Source organism: Hevea brasiliensis, chromosome 14 (assembly GCF_030052815.1).
Source record: "Hevea brasiliensis isolate MT/VB/25A 57/8 chromosome 14, ASM3005281v1, whole genome shotgun sequence".
Lineage (NCBI taxonomy): Eukaryota > Viridiplantae > Streptophyta > Magnoliopsida > Malpighiales > Euphorbiaceae > Hevea > Hevea brasiliensis.
Window position 1 is genome coordinate 83,396,335 of NC_079506.1, and position 18,149 is coordinate 83,414,483.

General features: G+C 27.6%; 2 protein-coding genes across 2 annotated transcripts; one reads left to right on the top strand and one right to left on the bottom strand.

Moving 5' to 3' along the window:
• Positions 1-11,027: 11,027 nt before the first annotated feature.
• Positions 11,028-12,691, bottom strand: LOC110636609 (pectinesterase inhibitor 7). Its single transcript, XM_021786390.2, has 2 exons — positions 12,345-12,691; positions 11,028-12,214 (listed from the first exon to the last, which is right to left on the bottom strand). The coding sequence occupies exon 2, from the start codon at positions 11,708-11,710 to the stop codon at positions 11,102-11,104; it is 609 nt and encodes a 202-aa protein (XP_021642082.2). The 5' UTR covers positions 11,711-12,214; positions 12,345-12,691; the 3' UTR covers positions 11,028-11,101.
• Positions 12,692-13,007: 316 nt separating this feature from the next.
• On the top strand, positions 13,008-15,379 carry LOC110636610 (actin-depolymerizing factor 2). The gene is made up of 3 exons (XM_021786391.2): positions 13,008-13,174; positions 14,695-14,960; positions 15,060-15,379. The coding sequence occupies exons 1-3, from the start codon at positions 13,172-13,174 to the stop codon at positions 15,208-15,210; spliced, it is 420 nt and encodes a 139-aa protein (XP_021642083.1). The 5' UTR covers positions 13,008-13,171; the 3' UTR covers positions 15,211-15,379.
• Positions 15,380-18,149: the final 2,770 nt, after the last annotated feature.

Here is an 18,149-nt window from a genome sequence, read left to right on the forward strand (position 1 = left end):
CAAAGATGAAACAAGATCTTTTCCAATCTGATGCTGCACTTCTCGCTAATAAGGGCTCTAGCAATATCGTCGATGAATTGTTAGACTCAGGCAAGTTCTTCACTGAATTTTCTCAATCCATGAAGAAGATGGGATCCATCGAAGTGCTTTCCGGAAGTGCTGGAGAGATCAGGAAGAACTGTAGGGTGGTGAATTCTTGAGGGCTGTGGCCTTTATGTACGTATGAAGGAAGCATCTTCAAATTCAGTATAGATCGCTTCTGTTTTATATGAGTTTATATACATGTAAGATATATCTTATATGAATAAAAATTATATTTATTTCATATATCAAATGTTTTCAAATTCTGGTATTTTTTAATATATACAAATATATATAAATTATATGTGTTAATATAATATTGCATAAATATTATATATAAAAAAAAAATCAGACAGAATACGAGTGCTTCATAATTTTTAACACTTGAATATGCACGTATCATATGCAAACTTATAAATTTTATTTTTTTTAGAAAAATAAATTATGTATTTATAATTGACATTAATAACCAAAAATATAAATATATAATTAAATAATTGATAACATTAAAAAGATGAGTTATCTATCTGATATATATGTTTAAAAGCTAAAAATTCAAAAGTGTTAGCATTCACCCTTAATTGATATTTGATATAATTAAAAAATAATAATTTTATTAAAAATTTCATTTTAATTAATTCTTTTATAATTATAAATTTATTATTAATATTAGATAATTTTTAACTTAATAATTTTATTTTAATTAAATTTGAATTTTCATTTTAATTTATTTTTAATTATAAATTTAAATTTATCAAGTCCGTTATTACAATTAAGAATTAAAAGTTGACATACTTTATTTTCATATTACTATTAAAAGTAATTTATCAAATATGTTAATAAATTATATTTTTAATTTTAGAGATATTCAATTTTTATTCATACTTCATGTATTTATATTATTCCGTACTAACAAACATGTTAAATTTTTTTTTATTAATTATCTTTTGAATTAACAATTTTTTACTAATTATCTTTTAAAAATCTTGATTTACATAATTTCTCTTCTCTTTATTTTAATTTAAACTAAATACTATTAAATCGTTATATATTGATATATAAATTAATATAATAACCAAATTTTTGTCAATACATAAAAAAATAATTTAATCAATTAAAATTCACTTATTTTATATTAAATAAAATAAAAAATTTAAATTATTACTGCTCAACATGAGCATTAACTATTTCTAATTGTCTTTTAATATTTAAAAAATTTAGAGATAAGCAGTAAGAGATGATGGATATATTTTAATTGGGGGCTAAATCAAACTAATATCATTTTTAAAAAATAAATATATGTAAAAATAAAATATTTATTAATAAATAAAATTACCATAATTACATTATTACAATAATTTTCTTTTTTTTTTTCATCTTTTGAAATTGTTGCTTAATATAATTTTTTTTATTAATATTTGTAAATAAAATTTTAAAAATAACAACACATTAAATTAAAAATTTCAAGCATAATTTAAAAAAGCCATAATTTCTTAAATTTTCATGTCTTTTTTTTAATTCTTTTTAAATCCATCCCTATGGATAAGTTTTACTACGTAAATATCTCTGGAAAATTTGTATAAATTAACTTTGGTTGCTAATCATATTATTAAAATTTGGGTTAATTTCATTTAGTACCTTAATTAATTGTGTTAGTAATGTCCATCAACTTTAATTTATATCATTAAAATTCATATGATATGCTATTACAGGTTTAGAAGTTAATATATAGCTAAATTTCACTTATCGTTTATTAATTTCTATAAATATACCGTAAACATCTCTCAACTTTAATTTATGTCATAAAAATTTTTAAATTTTAATTTAATAAATAAATAATTTTAATGCAAGATGTATTGAATACTAATTAAGATTTGATCTATTATTTTGCTAATTTAAGAAATAAAAACAAAAATTATATACAATATTAACTTATTTAAAAATAAAATAAAATCATTCATGTTAAATATTTTGAAAATAAAGTAATAATTATATGTTATTAATTTTTTTTTCTTGCAATAAAATAACACTAAAGAAATTAAGATAAATTGGACATAAATCTTTTAGATATTAACCTAAAATGGAATTAAAGCATAATGTATGTAAAAGTAGTATTTATATATATATATATATGATAAATTAAATAATTAATTAATTGTAAATATTTATAAAAATATTAGACTATTTTTAAAAATCTGATTTTATTTTAAACAATAAATGAAATTTTAAAATTTTAAATTGACTATAAAATTAAGGAAAAATTGTGATAAACCTATTTAAATTAAGGGACGATGAGTAATACTTAGCAATAAGTTAACTTGAAAACTTGTAATAGTAGGCTACAAGATTTTTTTTATTATTATTATTGTAGAAATCACCCAATATTCAAAATTCGCTGATCCAATTAATATAAATTTACGTTGAACAGACCCCCAAAGAGGGCCGAACTCGAACTCAAGATTGATTAAGGGAGAAGAAACTCTTACCATTTCATCTCATCCCTTGACAGTGTAAATTACAAGAATTTTAGTGATACTTAAATCGTAGTTTGGAGATTTATATTATATAAATTGAAGTTGAAAAATGATGTTGATACAATCATTTAAGTTGAGAGATTACAAGTGAGATTTAAATTATTAAAATTTATAAAATTACTTTTCAAGTAGTCACTTCAGATGGTAAGGAAAATTCTTTTAATTTAGAGATCTCAAATTCAAATTTTGACATTCTCTTGGTGTACGATATATCTATGTCAAATTATTTTTTTTTTTAAGATAAAGAGACCATTATACCCTAAAAAATTTTAAATTCCAGGAGGCCAATGAGGGTGGATCTGTCACTGTATGCATTATTGACCATCTATATACTAATAAACATGCAATCAAGACAAGGTCATTAACCATAAAATTAATCCCAAGGATGATGTGAATTGACTGACTATATATAGTCAATAATGGCCTAATGGCCTGCACATCTGTTATTGTTTTATTTAACATTAATAAAATTAAATTCCTCATTATTATTCTAATTAATTACATTTGGGATTTTTTTTAATAGAATGATTAATTAGGTTTTTGACTTTGCAGATTCACAGGCTAATTAATATATAATATATTTGCATGGGAATGTCTTATATAATTAAGCTTAAAATATGATTTATATTTCTTGCATGTGAGAAGTCAAGAGAGAACAAGAAAACTACAAACCCTAATTCACAAACTCTACCCATTGACTTCTGTGTACTATGCATTTCAGCCATGCTAGCTGCTTATACTCATTTTAGATTCTTTCTCAACAAGGCAACAGTTTAATTAACTTATCAGATTCTTCTTTTTATTTCTGATTCTTTAATTTCCTTTTGGCATACATCCAAAATTTAAAATTACTTGAAAAATTGAGAGTCAATCAAACAATCTGATAATTCGATTCAAATTTAATTTATTTTAGTTGATTTGATTAACATGAATTTTGACAGTAATGTTAAATTAATAAAATTAATTTTTTTTATAAAAATTAATATTTTAAATTGATTCGAAATGATCAATAAATGGATATAGTCATGAAGCTTATCCAAGAGATGTCTTTTATTGTATTTACGCCTGTTGGAAAGAGCCACTAAATTAAGTGCTTGTTTAGGTGAAGGAAGTATGACTGTTTTACCAATAGTTGAGACCCAATCAGGAGACGATTCGACTTATATTACTACTAACCCAAACCCGATTTGTTAAGCTCTTTTATAAAATTAAAAAAGGAATAGTTTTTTTTTCTCATGTAAAATTTGAAATTAAATTAAGCTCTCTATGTCCCATGAAATGCAGAAATTAATTAATTAATCAGACTAGTTAATTTTTTATAATTAATTAAAAATATACAAATGATAAAATTAGAGAATCTCTTAAATTTAGTGAACAAAATGGAAATGAAAAAAAAAAATATATTAGGAAGCTAACCTCAGTAGATTCGCTACTGTATGGATTCCACATGTCATCACAGCAGGCATTTAGGATTAATTTAATTAGGTGTCTAGAAATTGGGAAATTAAGGCTGACTTTGCTGATTAAATATTCAAGTAAATGGAAGGGATTAAGAAACATTTAAATAGGAAGGCAATTGGCAAGTTGGGGGTGAGGACTGCTTTCTTGTTTTTACCTTACAGGAGTTTGAGGCTGGGACAAGAATTTTTTTTTTTGTTGAGGAACAAGATGAGTGGGTTTTTTCCGATAATTTTGTTTATTTTTTATTTTAAATTATTAATATATAATATAAATTTAATTATTAAAAATAAAATTAGAAATATAGGTTTTAAATAAATTTTTAATAATATATTTAAATTTTTTATTAAATTAAAATATTAAAATATATAAAATAAAATTATTTTTTAATAAATAATAATATATTACTATATTGATAAATCAAAAAGATTTCTGGCAATATTAAAATCAGAATAAAATCATAAAAAAATTCAGATTCGACCGGGTCGAATAGGGTTTAGAAACTTTTGCATCTCTACATTTAAACAAGATTTTAAGATAACAACATTCTTGTAGGGATGAGCGGAATTCGGTTTAAACCGAAAAATCGAACTTAATCGAGTCAATTCGGTTCAATTGGTTTGATTTTAAAATTTAATCGGCTCGATTCGGTTTTACATTATAAAAATTTCAGTTATTTCGATTCGGTTCGGTTTTGAAGAGAAAAAAATCGGTTAAACAAAATAGAACATAATAGTAATTTATATAGTTAAATCAAACTAAATCGAACCGAATCAATTTTTGAATTGATTTATTTTTATAGAAAATTTATGAATTATATTTAATTTTATATATATTAATTGTTTAATTTCATTGATTAATGGTTATTAGGTTCAAACCAAAATTAAAATTATATCAAATAACTTGAAAATCAAGTCTAAATTAAAAAATCAATAAAAAATCAAATCGATCGATTTAAACCGAACTGAAATAGAACGGTTTGATTCGATTCAGTTTTTTACCCATTTCGATTTAGTTCGATTTCTAAAATTTACAGTTCGATTTTTATAATTTAAATCGGTTCGGTTTGAACCAAATGATCACCCCTACATTTTTGTGCTTGGATAGGTATATATCAACATCATTAATGAAATGAACATACATATACAAGACAATTAGAAAAGCTTGCATTTTGACTTTTAAATCCTACATTTGTCAACCCATTTTTATATTTCAAATTATTGATATTGATAGGTACTAAATTTTTTAATTAATTTTTTTAATTGACATTCTCTTATTAACATTTTTAATATTTAATCTTTTAATTAGTTATCAATTGCAACTTACCAATTTGGTACTAAATGGTTAGTCCTACATGACCCACCAAAATGTCAACCTAAAAATTACTTCATTTTCACCAAAACCAAAGTTTGAGGAATTCTAGCATGGGACGGAGCATCATGCAACTTAATGCATCAACAAAGTTTCATCCAATTGAAGGAACAATTATTAATTTAATGGATAAGTGATTAAATTATATTAGTTAAATATTATAATTTAGATTTCGTTTATTTCATAGAAGATAATTGTTTATGAAAAATATTTATTTTAAAAATACTCTTTGAAGAAAATATATTATTTTTTTTATTAATACAATGTTAAAAATTAATTAGAAAATAATTAAATTTATTGCTAAAAATTAAGTGAAAGGTAAAAAAGCAACTGAAGACATTAAAGGTCTGTTTACTTATGGAAAAAAATATATTTTTTAAAATTTTTTTATGTTCTTATTTTTAAGAAAACTAACCGTTTTCAATTTTTATGAAAAACAATAATAAATATAAAAAAAGTATTCACTTGCAAATAATAGAAAATGATTTTTTAATTTTAAAAAATAAAAATTATTCATAGCTTTTATAATTAAAAAAATAAATTACTGTAAAAAATATATTTAAATTTTTTTTAAAAAAATTTAATATGTATTATTTGTTTATTTTATAATAATATATGATTGAGATTAATGTGTATATATTGATTGTAATCATGATTATCATATAAATATGATTGCATGCATGCATGCAAGGATAAAATTGATATCGTAATTAAAAAGAGGGGGAAGGTGTCAACGTTCCCTCTCTAAACGACCAGGATTAGCTGAGCCGTCGAGCATGCTGACAAGCGGGAAGAACCATGCAAAGAAGACAAAATGAAGACTTGCCTGTGATCTAGATTCTCCATTTTTATTATTTGTTCATTTGAGTTTAATTTCAGCTCAAACCCTCTCGCATAGTTAAAGCCTTTTGGCCGTCTTTTACTATTCTTAGCCTGTTTGGAGTAGCGGTTAAAATTTAATTTTTTAAAAAGTATAATTATTTTTAATACGGTTAAAATAATGTTAAATATAAAGAATCTTATTAGATGAGGACATGATTAATTAAATTGATATTATTTATTTATTTAATTATTTAAAATTTTTGACAATATGATTACGTAGTCAACATAATAATTAATCGAAATCACTTAAATTCAACTAAATAAAAATAATAAATGAAAGCGAAATGAAACAGATAAGTTGCCAGTCAGAGAAAGCCGACCCCCCAACCTATTAATATCTTAAAAAGCCATTTTCTGTCTTGTGTTTGAGTCATTTGGACGTTTCATTTTCTTTAATATTTCATGCAGTTAATATATATATATAAGTGATGGGTTAGCTATGACCACAGAGCAGTTCTTACAATCAAATTAAACCTTACAGATTCTCTTCTCAAAAGGGTCTTTTTCTAAGGTTCTTCATTGTCTACCCAGCAAAAGCTCAAGGCTCTTCTAGCTCTCTGCGATCAGTATACATATAGAAGGTGAGATTTTTTTTTTTTATTTTTTTTTTCAGTAGATTGAAAGAGTGAAGACTAAGTCTTGATGCTTTAGTCGCTGAACTAAGTCATACGGGGCAGAAAGTTTCTTCTTCTTGTTTAACCATGATGAGTCTTTCAGTTTTTGTTGTTTTCGACTAATTAGGTTCTAATTTCTTATATCTGTTCAATGGCCAGAAATTTGAATACCTATTGAGAATCTAATTCTTTGGTCCAAATGAGGAATGCTGTTCTTCCCTCTGTACCTTCACAGATTTACAACTTTGGTAATTACTGTTCTTTGATCTTTATGAAATTATATATGTATAGTTTAAATTATAAGTAGCCCTAAGTAGCCCATTTTTTGGTATTAGGACAGGGTAGTATACTTGAAAATTATATTAATAAATATATTAGAGAAATTGTTTTATTTCATGATATAATATAATATAGCATTTTGACAATTTGTTTTAGGGAACAATGAAGTTCAGATTACAAATTTAGACGTCTCAATGGACACTAGGTATGCAATTATATCCCTTCTACCTCCTTGTTATATATATTTTTTTATATTAATTAAGAAGAATCTTATCAAGAGATGTTTTAACATTTCTTGTAATATTTGTAGTATATGTAAAAATGTGTGCATCTTTTCTTTTTTGTCCTTTTCCATATACAAAAGAATTGTTTAATTTGTTCAACAAGATGAAATTGAAAGACTTTGATGGCTCATATAATTAAGGTATTGTTTGTGTCCACTTGCATTTCCTTAATATTATTAATTAATTAAAATCTCTTTCCAAGAGTGTATTGCTTTGTTATACCAATTATTTACTTATTATTATTGATAATGCTGTGTTTGAGTAGGAATGTCTATGGTTCAAGCTTTTGTTTGGATTTTAGAGTTGATGGCAACCAACTAAGTGGTGAAAGCTTTGCTATTCCTCATCAACAATATCAATCAGGTTCAATAAATTTCTATCTGCTACATACTAACTCTAGAAAAGTTGAAAATAGATTGCTGCACATAATATAATTTGTGAGTTTCCCATATCAGTATGGTATATTTAAGATCAAATAATTTTGAAAAATATTTCAATGAAGTCAAATTTTGATTGATAAGAAAGAGGATTTCTATATTAATTATTAACTAGACTAATCCTCATGGATTATGAGTTATTGTTTTTGATACCATATGAAAATTTAAAAATTGTGCTTTAATTTTTATTAGAAAAAAGGATAATTTACTATTTAATCTCAATATTTCAATGAAATTAATTATTTGGTTCTTATATTTTGAAAAATATAATATTTAGTCTCTATATTTTGTTTTTATTAAACTATTTTATCCGTCAAATTTTTCATTATTCATAATAGCCAAATTACTATTTAGTCCCTCTATTTTAAAAAAATTAATTAGTTGAACCCAACATTTTGTAAAACACTACTATTTTATCTCTATATTTTAGTAAAACTAATTAGTTGGTTCCTATATTTTAAAAAGAAAAATATTGGAAACTAAATCTGAATTTACTCTTTTTTTTGTCAATTTCCAATTTATTAGACATTATTTTTGTTTTCTCTACTGGAAAATAATTTTCCTTTTAACTTTTTTATATAGATGACTCGCAACATTTTTATCAAACGATGTAAGCAAAGAAAGAATAGGGGGAGAAGGGCTTGAATGTAGATGAGAAAAAAAAAATGGAGAGATAAATAAGGGAGAATAAGAGGAAATAATTATAATAGTTTAAGTATAAAAAATAATTATAGGATTAAATAGTTAACAGAGTCAACTTATAAGTACTAATGTGTTTTTCTAAAATATTAGGACTAACTAATTAGTTTTGTTAAAATAAAAGGATTAAATAGTAGTTTAATTAGTATTGATTAATAAAAAAATTAACGGAAGTACTAAATAGATTAACAGAAGTAAAATATAAGGATTAAATAATTTATTTTTTAAAATATAAAAATTAAATAATTAATTTTATTAAAATATATAGACTAGATAGTAATTTACTCTTAAAAAATATGTTGTTATAAGGATATTTAATTTATGTGGTATTGATAAAACAAAGAGATAAGAACAATAGCAAATAATTTTTAATAGATAAAATATAATTATTATCCTAAAAAATATATAGTTTAGCATTCGAATGCTTGTTTTGTAGCGTAAGAGATATGAGATATGAACCAATTGCGATTTTCTTATAAAAATTTCCAATTTTTGCCTTTTTATTGTCAGATTGTCAGTTTACATCCTCTAGCTGGGAGTACAATACACAACAATCTCTGCTACTAAGCAAGAAGGCTATTGTTTCCCAAGATTTGGTATGAACTATACCCTTAATAACACCATTAGTTGATTAATCCAATTTCTGATTTTAATTTGGTCACAACTCACAACCCCTTAATTTGTTGTAGCAAATATTAACTATCTATGTTTGTCTTCATGTTTATATAGAATTCTAGCAATAATATATATATTTTTTAATTTTTTAAAGGTGGCCCAATGATACATTTTTTTTTTCAATTTTTTTGTTATTTAATAGAAATGTTCAATAGTTAAAGACATATTATTTATTAGCACGTGTTAGGTAAATTATTATTCTTGGGAGCTCATTTTCTTGTGATAACTTTTGGGGGTAAATTAAGTCCAACAATTTTTTTAACATGGTATCAAAGTCTATCCGATCAATGTTTGGGCCTCTAATATATTTCATGCTGAAAGTGTTTATCTGAGCATAAGGAGGTGTGTTAATATCCCATGCTGGTTTGAGATAAAGGCAATGTGCCCATTATAAGATATTGGATACTCCTTCAGGGTAATGTGTGCCTTATAAAACCTTAGACACTCATTCCTAATTGAATAAACTTTTAGCGGTGAGTGAAATCAGTCCATTTTTTTAAGTATGCCTTCTAGGGTAGGAGGTAATTCTTTTTTGAGGTAAGCGCACTATGCTTGACTAATAACTAGAGAATTGATTGCCTAATAATTTTTTTTTTCTTTAGGATTTTCGGTACACAACAACAAGGAAAAGATCAACTGAGATTGTTACCTCAGGTTTAACAGATTTAATTGAAAACAGAACAGCTTTTGGCGAATGGAAGAAAAACAAGAGAAGGAAGGCTTCTTCCTCTGAGGAACAATGGCTTGACCACCAAGTGAAGGGATCAGCTATTATAAAAGAGCACAAGGTAAGAAATGCATAACATATTATCAACAAGATCAAGAGAAACCAAAAATGGCCTTAAGAGTTTCAATATTTAAGGCTTTTTTTTTTTCTTTTTTTTTTTAATTTGATTTTTGCAGTTGCAGGTGCCTGTGAGGAGAAGCCAAAAGCTAAGTGACAAAATTACAGCTCTCCAAAAATTAGTTTCTCCATATGGCAAGGTCATATTTGTTGATTTTCTATTCTGGAACTAATTTCTCCTATATGAAAGCTAACAAATTAGGGTATTGAATTTTGTTATTGCAGACAGATACTGCCTCTGTTCTTCAAGAGGCTTCTCTTTATATCAAAATTCTTCAAGAACAAATTCAGGTATAATTCTTCTCTAATCAATTGGGAAACAAGAAAACAGAATATACACAAGAACAAAAAAAAAATACATTAAATGAAATATATATGTTGGATATTCAAATCCCAGTAACCTCATTAGGCTTAAAAACTTCCAAAGAACCAATAAAAAGATTTTTTTTGTCATTATTTGGACAGAATTTGCTTCAGATGCTGCGTAGCTCATCTTCCTGTGAGGTATGCATGTACTAAAATTCTATATTTTAATAGGTGAAAGTAATGCATAGTTTTGCTTACTACAATATCCACTAGTCACCTTATTGATATTAGAGATTTGGCATTGTGATCTGTGACAGGAAATTGATGGCAGACTGTTAGACCTACAAAGCAGAGGACTGTGCTTATTTCCCATATCATTAATAAAGAAATTGTCTCAAGAACATAGTTTTGATACTCGCAATGCATATTCAATCAAACCCATTTTGAACTATATTTAGCTTACCTTAACAGAAGAATAGCCATATCTCTAAACCATCTTGAACAATCCTATTTGAAGAAATTGAACAGATCTGTTAGATAATTTTCATGGCTCTTTTAATATATATGCAGAGGATACCAATTCCTGCAAATTTATTAACATTTTCACAGTGAAAAATCACATTAGAACATGCAGGCTTCATTGACACTTTGCAGCAAATGTGCAAAACAAGGCTAAAGCATTTCCAATAGCATCTACCACGTTACGAAACCTGGTCCTAAACAAAGTCAACAAATTGCTTTTATTCCTGCTCAGCCACTCATCCAATTCATCCACACAAGTGGAAGAATCAGTCTCAGCGGCGCTCAACCACGTTGCAATATTACTTATGTGGCAATCGTCGTCGCATTGATGATCATCGCTGCCCTTCTTTGCATGTCCTCCCAAGTAATGTAGCTCTGTAATTGAGTCGTTAAGTTCTTGCACCGCAGAACTTATTTGATCCAAACAATCATCTACAATTGGATGCTTCACGAGTTTTCTCCTTTTGATTACTGTCAAGGTGTATGATTTTGCGTACTGGGCTCTGTATAGGCTTGCTAATAATGCAGCGTTAGCCATCTTCATTGGGTTTTGTATCGTTGAGTTTGGAAACATGGAGAGGTATTGGACGCATAGCGGTGGACTTGGGGTTTCCTTGCACAGGGCTTTGATATATTCTCGTTTAGAAGAAGCTGGCTTTGCCATTCCTGAGATGAAAAACATGCAAAGGAGCAGAAACAGCAAGAAGACTGCAACTTTGGCCATTTTTCCAAGAGAGGAGAGAAAGTTTTGAGAAAAGATGGCAAATGATAATCTTCCACTAAATTGGTCTTTAAAGATAACCGTTAGATTAAAATTTCAAAATTAGATTAAAATTTAAAAAATTTTAGAGATAAATGAAATCTGTTATGATTTCATTCAAACTGTTTTCTATCCAATTCAAAAATTTTCCAAGAAAAGTTGCGAAAGGGTAAATATAGAAAAATTTTCAAATGCTAATCTTCCACTACATTGGTCTTTAAAGATAACCCTTCAATTAAAATTTCAAAAAATTTTGAGATCAATGAAATCTTGTTATGATTTATTCAACTTGTTCTGCCTCCAATTCAAAATTTTTTCAAGAAAATATATTTTCCAAGAAAATACATAATAAATATATTCATTTAAGAATCTTAACCCCTTCTTTTTGTTTCTTCCTCTTCTTTATTTAAGAATCTAACTCCTTCTTCTTGTTCTTCTTCCTCTTCTTCCTCTCCTTTATTTAAGAATCTAAGCCCACAAAACACATATCAACAATGAATTCTACATAGATTGAAAACCAAATTAAACCTCACAAAACACATAACAACAATGAATTCTACATAGATTGAAAACCAAAATTAAACCCCACAAAACCCACATCAACAGTGAACATGGTAGTGCTGTGTCGATGGTAGCATGGAGGAGTTGTCGACGGCGCAGACAGTAATGGTTGGGCGGCGTTGTTTGATTTATATGGGTTTATAAGTTGTGCGGCATTGTTTGATTTCTGGATTTCTGGGTTTTGATTTCTGAGTTCGTTGCATTTTGGGTTTGTTGTTGATTTGTTCTTAAGCTTGGTGCCTTAGCTCATCCTGGGTTTGATTCTAAGGTTAAGTGTTTGATTTGTTGTGTTCTGGAATTTTTGTTGATTGAATTTTCTACTGGGTTTGTAGATTTCTGAAATTCTGGATTTCGTTTCTTGGATTTTTGTTCGTAATTTTCTTTTATTTTTTCATTTTGTATTTTAATAAAAATAATTAATAATTTTTAATATTTAAAAATGTAAAATTAATATTTATTAATAAAATATTACAAGAAAATTCCAAAAATGGGCTGATTACGTGAAGCTAAACGACATCGGACCACTACAATTATCTCCACTACGAAGCACGCTCATTACGTGACACGCATGCCAATCTCTAAGGCCAAGACGTGGCATACTTTTCCACCATATGCAACACGTGTCAACTCTTTAGTGGATTAAAAGCCTTTACCTTGCCATTTATCATTGACCGTGACCGTGATTGTGACTGTGATGCAAGCTAGGTAGCGCGACCACACATACCAAACGTGAGAGAAAGGAAAGGGTTTCGCATTTTCAAGCAAAAGAAAGTTTATCTTTATCATCACCACCACTTCTCTCTCTGTCTCTCCAAGCCCTAGATTTTCTCGCTCTTTGTTGTCGGTTATAATTTTCTTGAGAAAATGGTAAGCGACTCCTATAAAACTGTATTAATTCTCTGAGCTTTAATTTCAATTTTAAATCGCTTTCTTCGCTTCTTTTGTTTCAACGGTTTTTGACGATGATGATGATGATGTTGTGTGTGTTTGATGGATAAAGTTTGATATGAAATTTTTATGTGATTTGTGAAAAATTTTGCTGGATCGTAAGTTTTGATTAGGTTTTTGGTGGTTCAACGATCTAAGTTGTACCTTTTTACAATCGAGTAATGCATCAATTGGACTTTGCTTCGCTTGCTTGATTTGATGATCTTTGTAATTTGAATCGATTGTTTTCGGTGTGATGATGATAATAACCATGTCTATTTGTCTCATTATTAATATGTAGACAGTGTAGTGTGTGGGTTGCCGTTTAGTTTTGGAGTATGCTGTTTTTCTTTGAAATTGATACTCTTAATTACCATTTTGCGCCTGCAATATGTGGTACTTGAGGCAATGGTTAATTTTAGGCTTTGTTGTGTGCTTTCCAGCGGGGTTTTCTTTTTTTTCTAAAAAAAAAAAATTCAATTATATAATTGGTTTCCTCAATTTTAAAGGAATTTTGTAGTGTTGCTTGTTAATTTATCTTCCTCTTATTTTATTTTAGCTGTCTCCTTCACTTGTTTGATTGCTATATTTATTTATTTATTCTCTTAGTTTAATTTTTAATGGCATGCTGGATGATAGCGATGATGGTGATATTGTTGTTTGACATAAGGATGGCAGTGACAATTTCTAAGAGAGGGTATAACTTTCATTTGCTCAAGTTCTTTTACCATGTTGGGCAAATTTTAAAAAGCGAACAATTTGGAGATTTTATTTTTTATTTTTTATCCTGTCCTTTTTTTTTAAATTATGGGAGAAGGTGAAAATTCTTTATAATTTGGAAATGAATGATCTTGAGTCAAGGATCTTACTAATTGTGAACTGTAAAATATATGCTAGATTTTTTAGGAGTAACCTGAGACTGAAAGGTAATTTATTCTACTGTTAAAAAGTGCTATGAGTTTGTAATATTTGTTGACGGCGTTTACTGGACAGAAATTTTAAAGTTGTATAATGCTGGTGCACTAGAGTCACACCCAATAATTTGTTCTTGAAAATAACGGTGTTTTATCTGAGTATTCTATTGAGGGAAAAATGGCTCCTTTAGTCGACCAATTTTACAAGCTGAATTGCACGAGTAAAAGATTATGTGTACTCCTAATTCTTGTATCAGTATGCAAAAGCAAGCTGGACCATTGATTATATGGATGGTGCTAAGTAGGGTGCAAGAAAAGGTTACAAATCAATTATCCACCCTGTAAAGCAGCACTAAGCAAATAATGGGGCCTAAACTGAGCAACTTTGGAAATTGTCATTGCTGCTGTTCTTATTCTAGTTCTTGACTAATAGATGTTTTTATCAGGTGTAAAGAATGTGGATTTCCAAATTCCAACCATTTGTAGAACTAGTGTTTCTGTTTTTCCCAGTCAATTTTTGATACTAGTATTTGTTTCCATTTTCAGGCAAATGCAGCATCTGGGATCGCTGTGCATGATGACTGCAAGCTGAAGTTTTTAGAATTGAAGGCAAAGAGGACCTATCGCTTCATTGTTTTCAAGATTGAGGAGAAGCAGAAGCAGGTGATTGTGGAGAAACTTGGTGAGCCAACAAATAGCTATGAGGACTTCACTGCAAGCCTTCCAGCTGATGAGTGCCGATATGCTGTCTATGATTTTGATTATGTAACGGATGAGAACTGCCAGAAGAGTAGGATTGTATTTATTGCTTGGTAAATGGATAGCTTTTATTTTCTCCAAATTATTATTATTCAATTGTGCTTTTATGATATTTTGTTTTATTTACTCATTTTTATTTGGTGCGTGTAAAGGTCTCCTGATACATCGAAAGTGAGAAGCAAGATGATTTATGCTAGTTCCAAGGACAGGTTCAAGAGGGAATTGGACGGTATCCAGGTAGAGTTGCAAGCTACTGATCCTACAGAAATGGGCCTCGATGTTATTAGAAGCCGATCAAATTGAATGTAGGATATACCTTCAATGTGATGGACAAGCGTAATGTTTATATAATTTGAACCTAGAATTTGCTTCTTTAAGCGTGTCTTTATAATATTTATGGATCCACGGGGTGAGTATCCCCTTTCAGTGTGATATTAACGAACAAATTATATGATGGTTTGTGGGGGGTCTAGTTCTCGGCTTGATTTGGTTGGTTGCTAAAGATTTTCGTTGCTATTTGATTGCCTTATACCCCCACCCAAAAAAATTAAAAAGGATGAAAGTTCTTATACAAGAAATTCATGTTACTGGTTCTCTGACGACTGTAAGTAGATCTGGTCTATCATGGTTATTCATTAAATCAAAATTGGAGGCAGTGTTGGGAGGGCAAGCTAAATGGCAGTGGAAAAGCTCGATTGGGTCTGGGATGTGATCTCGTTGCACAGTGTTGAAATTTTTTTTTAAGTCTGGCTTGAAAATATATTTTTTTGCTCGACATTTTAATATTTAAATGAGAAATGTATTGGTATGTTAATTTTTTGAATATATTTTTTAATATTTTTATTATATTATTTTAAAATTAATTTATAATTATTTTTTATACCTTACAAATTTGAATGTTATTTCAAATCTATTCTATTCTTTTAGTTTTATCCATTTTAATTTAAACTATTGAAAAAAAAAATCGCATCTTGTATATAATTTTTTTGTGAAATTATTTTTTATAAAAATATTTTTTATTATGTAATTGTAATATTAAATTAATAATATCTAATTATATGATACGCGTGTTTTTACGTTTTTATTAAGATTGTGAAAGTTTAAAAAATTAATTAAAAATAATTTAATTTTTTATTAGGAAAAATATTTTTTTATTAATTTTTTTAATTAATTAAAATATAAAAATATAAAAAATATTTTTTAAGAAAATATTTTTTACAAATAAATAAAGCCTTAATATGATAATTAATAATATACACATGTAACTATGTAAATTGATAAAGTAGCATAAAATACATTTTTTACTCATTTTAGCAATAATTGTATTATTTTTTCTTATAGTTACTTAACTAAGAAGAAAATTTTTTTTCATATCAATATTGGCAAGCAATTGAAATAATTTTTTTTTATATATTTATTAAAGTAATTTTGTACGTTTTACAATTTTTTTTTTAATTTTAGTAAATGAAACAGAATAAAATCATTATTAATATTATAATTTAAGTTTTTTTAAAGTAAATATTATAATTTAAGCTTAAATTAGTAAAACTAAAAAATATAACATGAATCGGAAGTTTAATAGCATATCTAACCTCAATCCCGCCTCAACAGAGTAATTTCAATGGCAGAAGTACTGTTCTTCTTCACTTGAATTATCTTCAATCTGTAATGGGTAAACAAGCATCCCTACTGCGTAGATTATTCCATGCACTAACAGCAAACGATAAATTTTCAGTTGTTTCTTTCAATTCAATTGGGAATGATCCCAACTACCTTCGCTTACTCTTCTCATGTAATGAACTGAACTCTCTCTCCTTCAAGTTCATGCTCGTTTGATAAAACTCTGGTAACCAAAAACACCATTGACGAACACCCTGTTAGGAAGCATTAATTCTCAATTAAACAAGATCAACTTTAACTAAGTATGAAATGGTGATAATTAAAATAAAATTATTTATTAAATTACCTCAAACAACTTGTGAAATTTTCTAACCACCGGACCGGGTTGTAGCAAACCACCAGCCGTCTATATGTCCGGCTTCTGATGTTCGGGTTGTAGCAAACCACCAGCCGTCCATATGTCCGGGTTGTAGCAAACCACCAACTTGTGTGGACCGGGTTGTATCCACACAGACTGGTTGCGAGGAAATTCTCCAAGACACTCTAAAAGAATATATTGGGAGTTTTTATGAGTGCTAGCTCTTTTCTAACTTATGTAGAATGGAAGACAAGTTTCCCTATTTATAGGGAATAACCTCTTTTAATTATAAATTTAACCCTTTAAATTTCTTAATTATAAATTGACCCCTTATAGGAATTATAATTCACATAATTAATTTCTATAATTTTAGAAACTTTAAATTAAGTCTATACTTAATTATTAGGACATTAAGCAGTATAAATAAAATTTATACTTCAGTCCTTAAGTCTCTAGAATTATTTTTATCAAGTCCAACTTGATAATCCAATTTAATTCATCACTTACAGTATTTATGTGTGTGACCCATTAGGTTCCTAATATGTTGGCAATAAATATAATTAAATAAAATTAATACTTTAATTTTATCATCAATTCACAATTGATTAATTATATTTGTAAATCATTATTGACATCTAGCAATGTGTAACGACCACCCAAATATTAGAACTTCTCAAAGTAGTTTGACTAACCTTTCTATGATCAGTCTGTCAGTGTAATTAATATCCCTTCAACATAATATTTCGATTTATACATTGATGCATGGAATGTGTCTGCTATATATAAATCATTTCTGTCCTCCCAGTATGATTGATTAATTAAATAAGATCTCAATCTTATTTTACCTTGCGCAAGGATTTAATAATCCATACTAGCCAAGAACAATTGAAATATTTTCCTTAATTACCTAAGGTGATGAATTCTATCTTGACAATTAAATATCTCCACATAGTTCATACTATATCCAACAGCTGCCACATTCGTTATCTTTATATAAAATGACATGTGAGCAGTATCAAAACACAATAATTCCTACATAAGATAATTTAATGTCTCAAGTCTAAGGATCATTTACACGACTGTCACATGAGTCTTTCCATAGACACAGGTAAACTTCCATATGGAATCCTCATGCGGGTCAGTTCAGTAAACTTGTCACCTTCTAGGTATCTCATATACCTCAGCTTAATGAGAACTGCTGCTTCCTTTCATAAAAGAAAGAATGCAACGTGTATTGGTCTCAACAGTTATATCAATGTCCAAT

Bases quoted from the DNA above. Each gene is read 5' to 3' on its own strand.
- LOC110636610 (XM_021786391.2), top strand. The intron at 14,961-15,059 runs GTAAATGGATAG...GTGCGTGTAAAG, and splicing joins AGGATTGTATTTATTGCTTG to GTCTCCTGATACATCGAAAG.
- LOC110636609 (XM_021786390.2), bottom strand. From the start codon at position 11,710: ATGGCCAAAGTTGCAGTCTTCTTGCTGTTTCTGCTCCTTTGCATGTTT.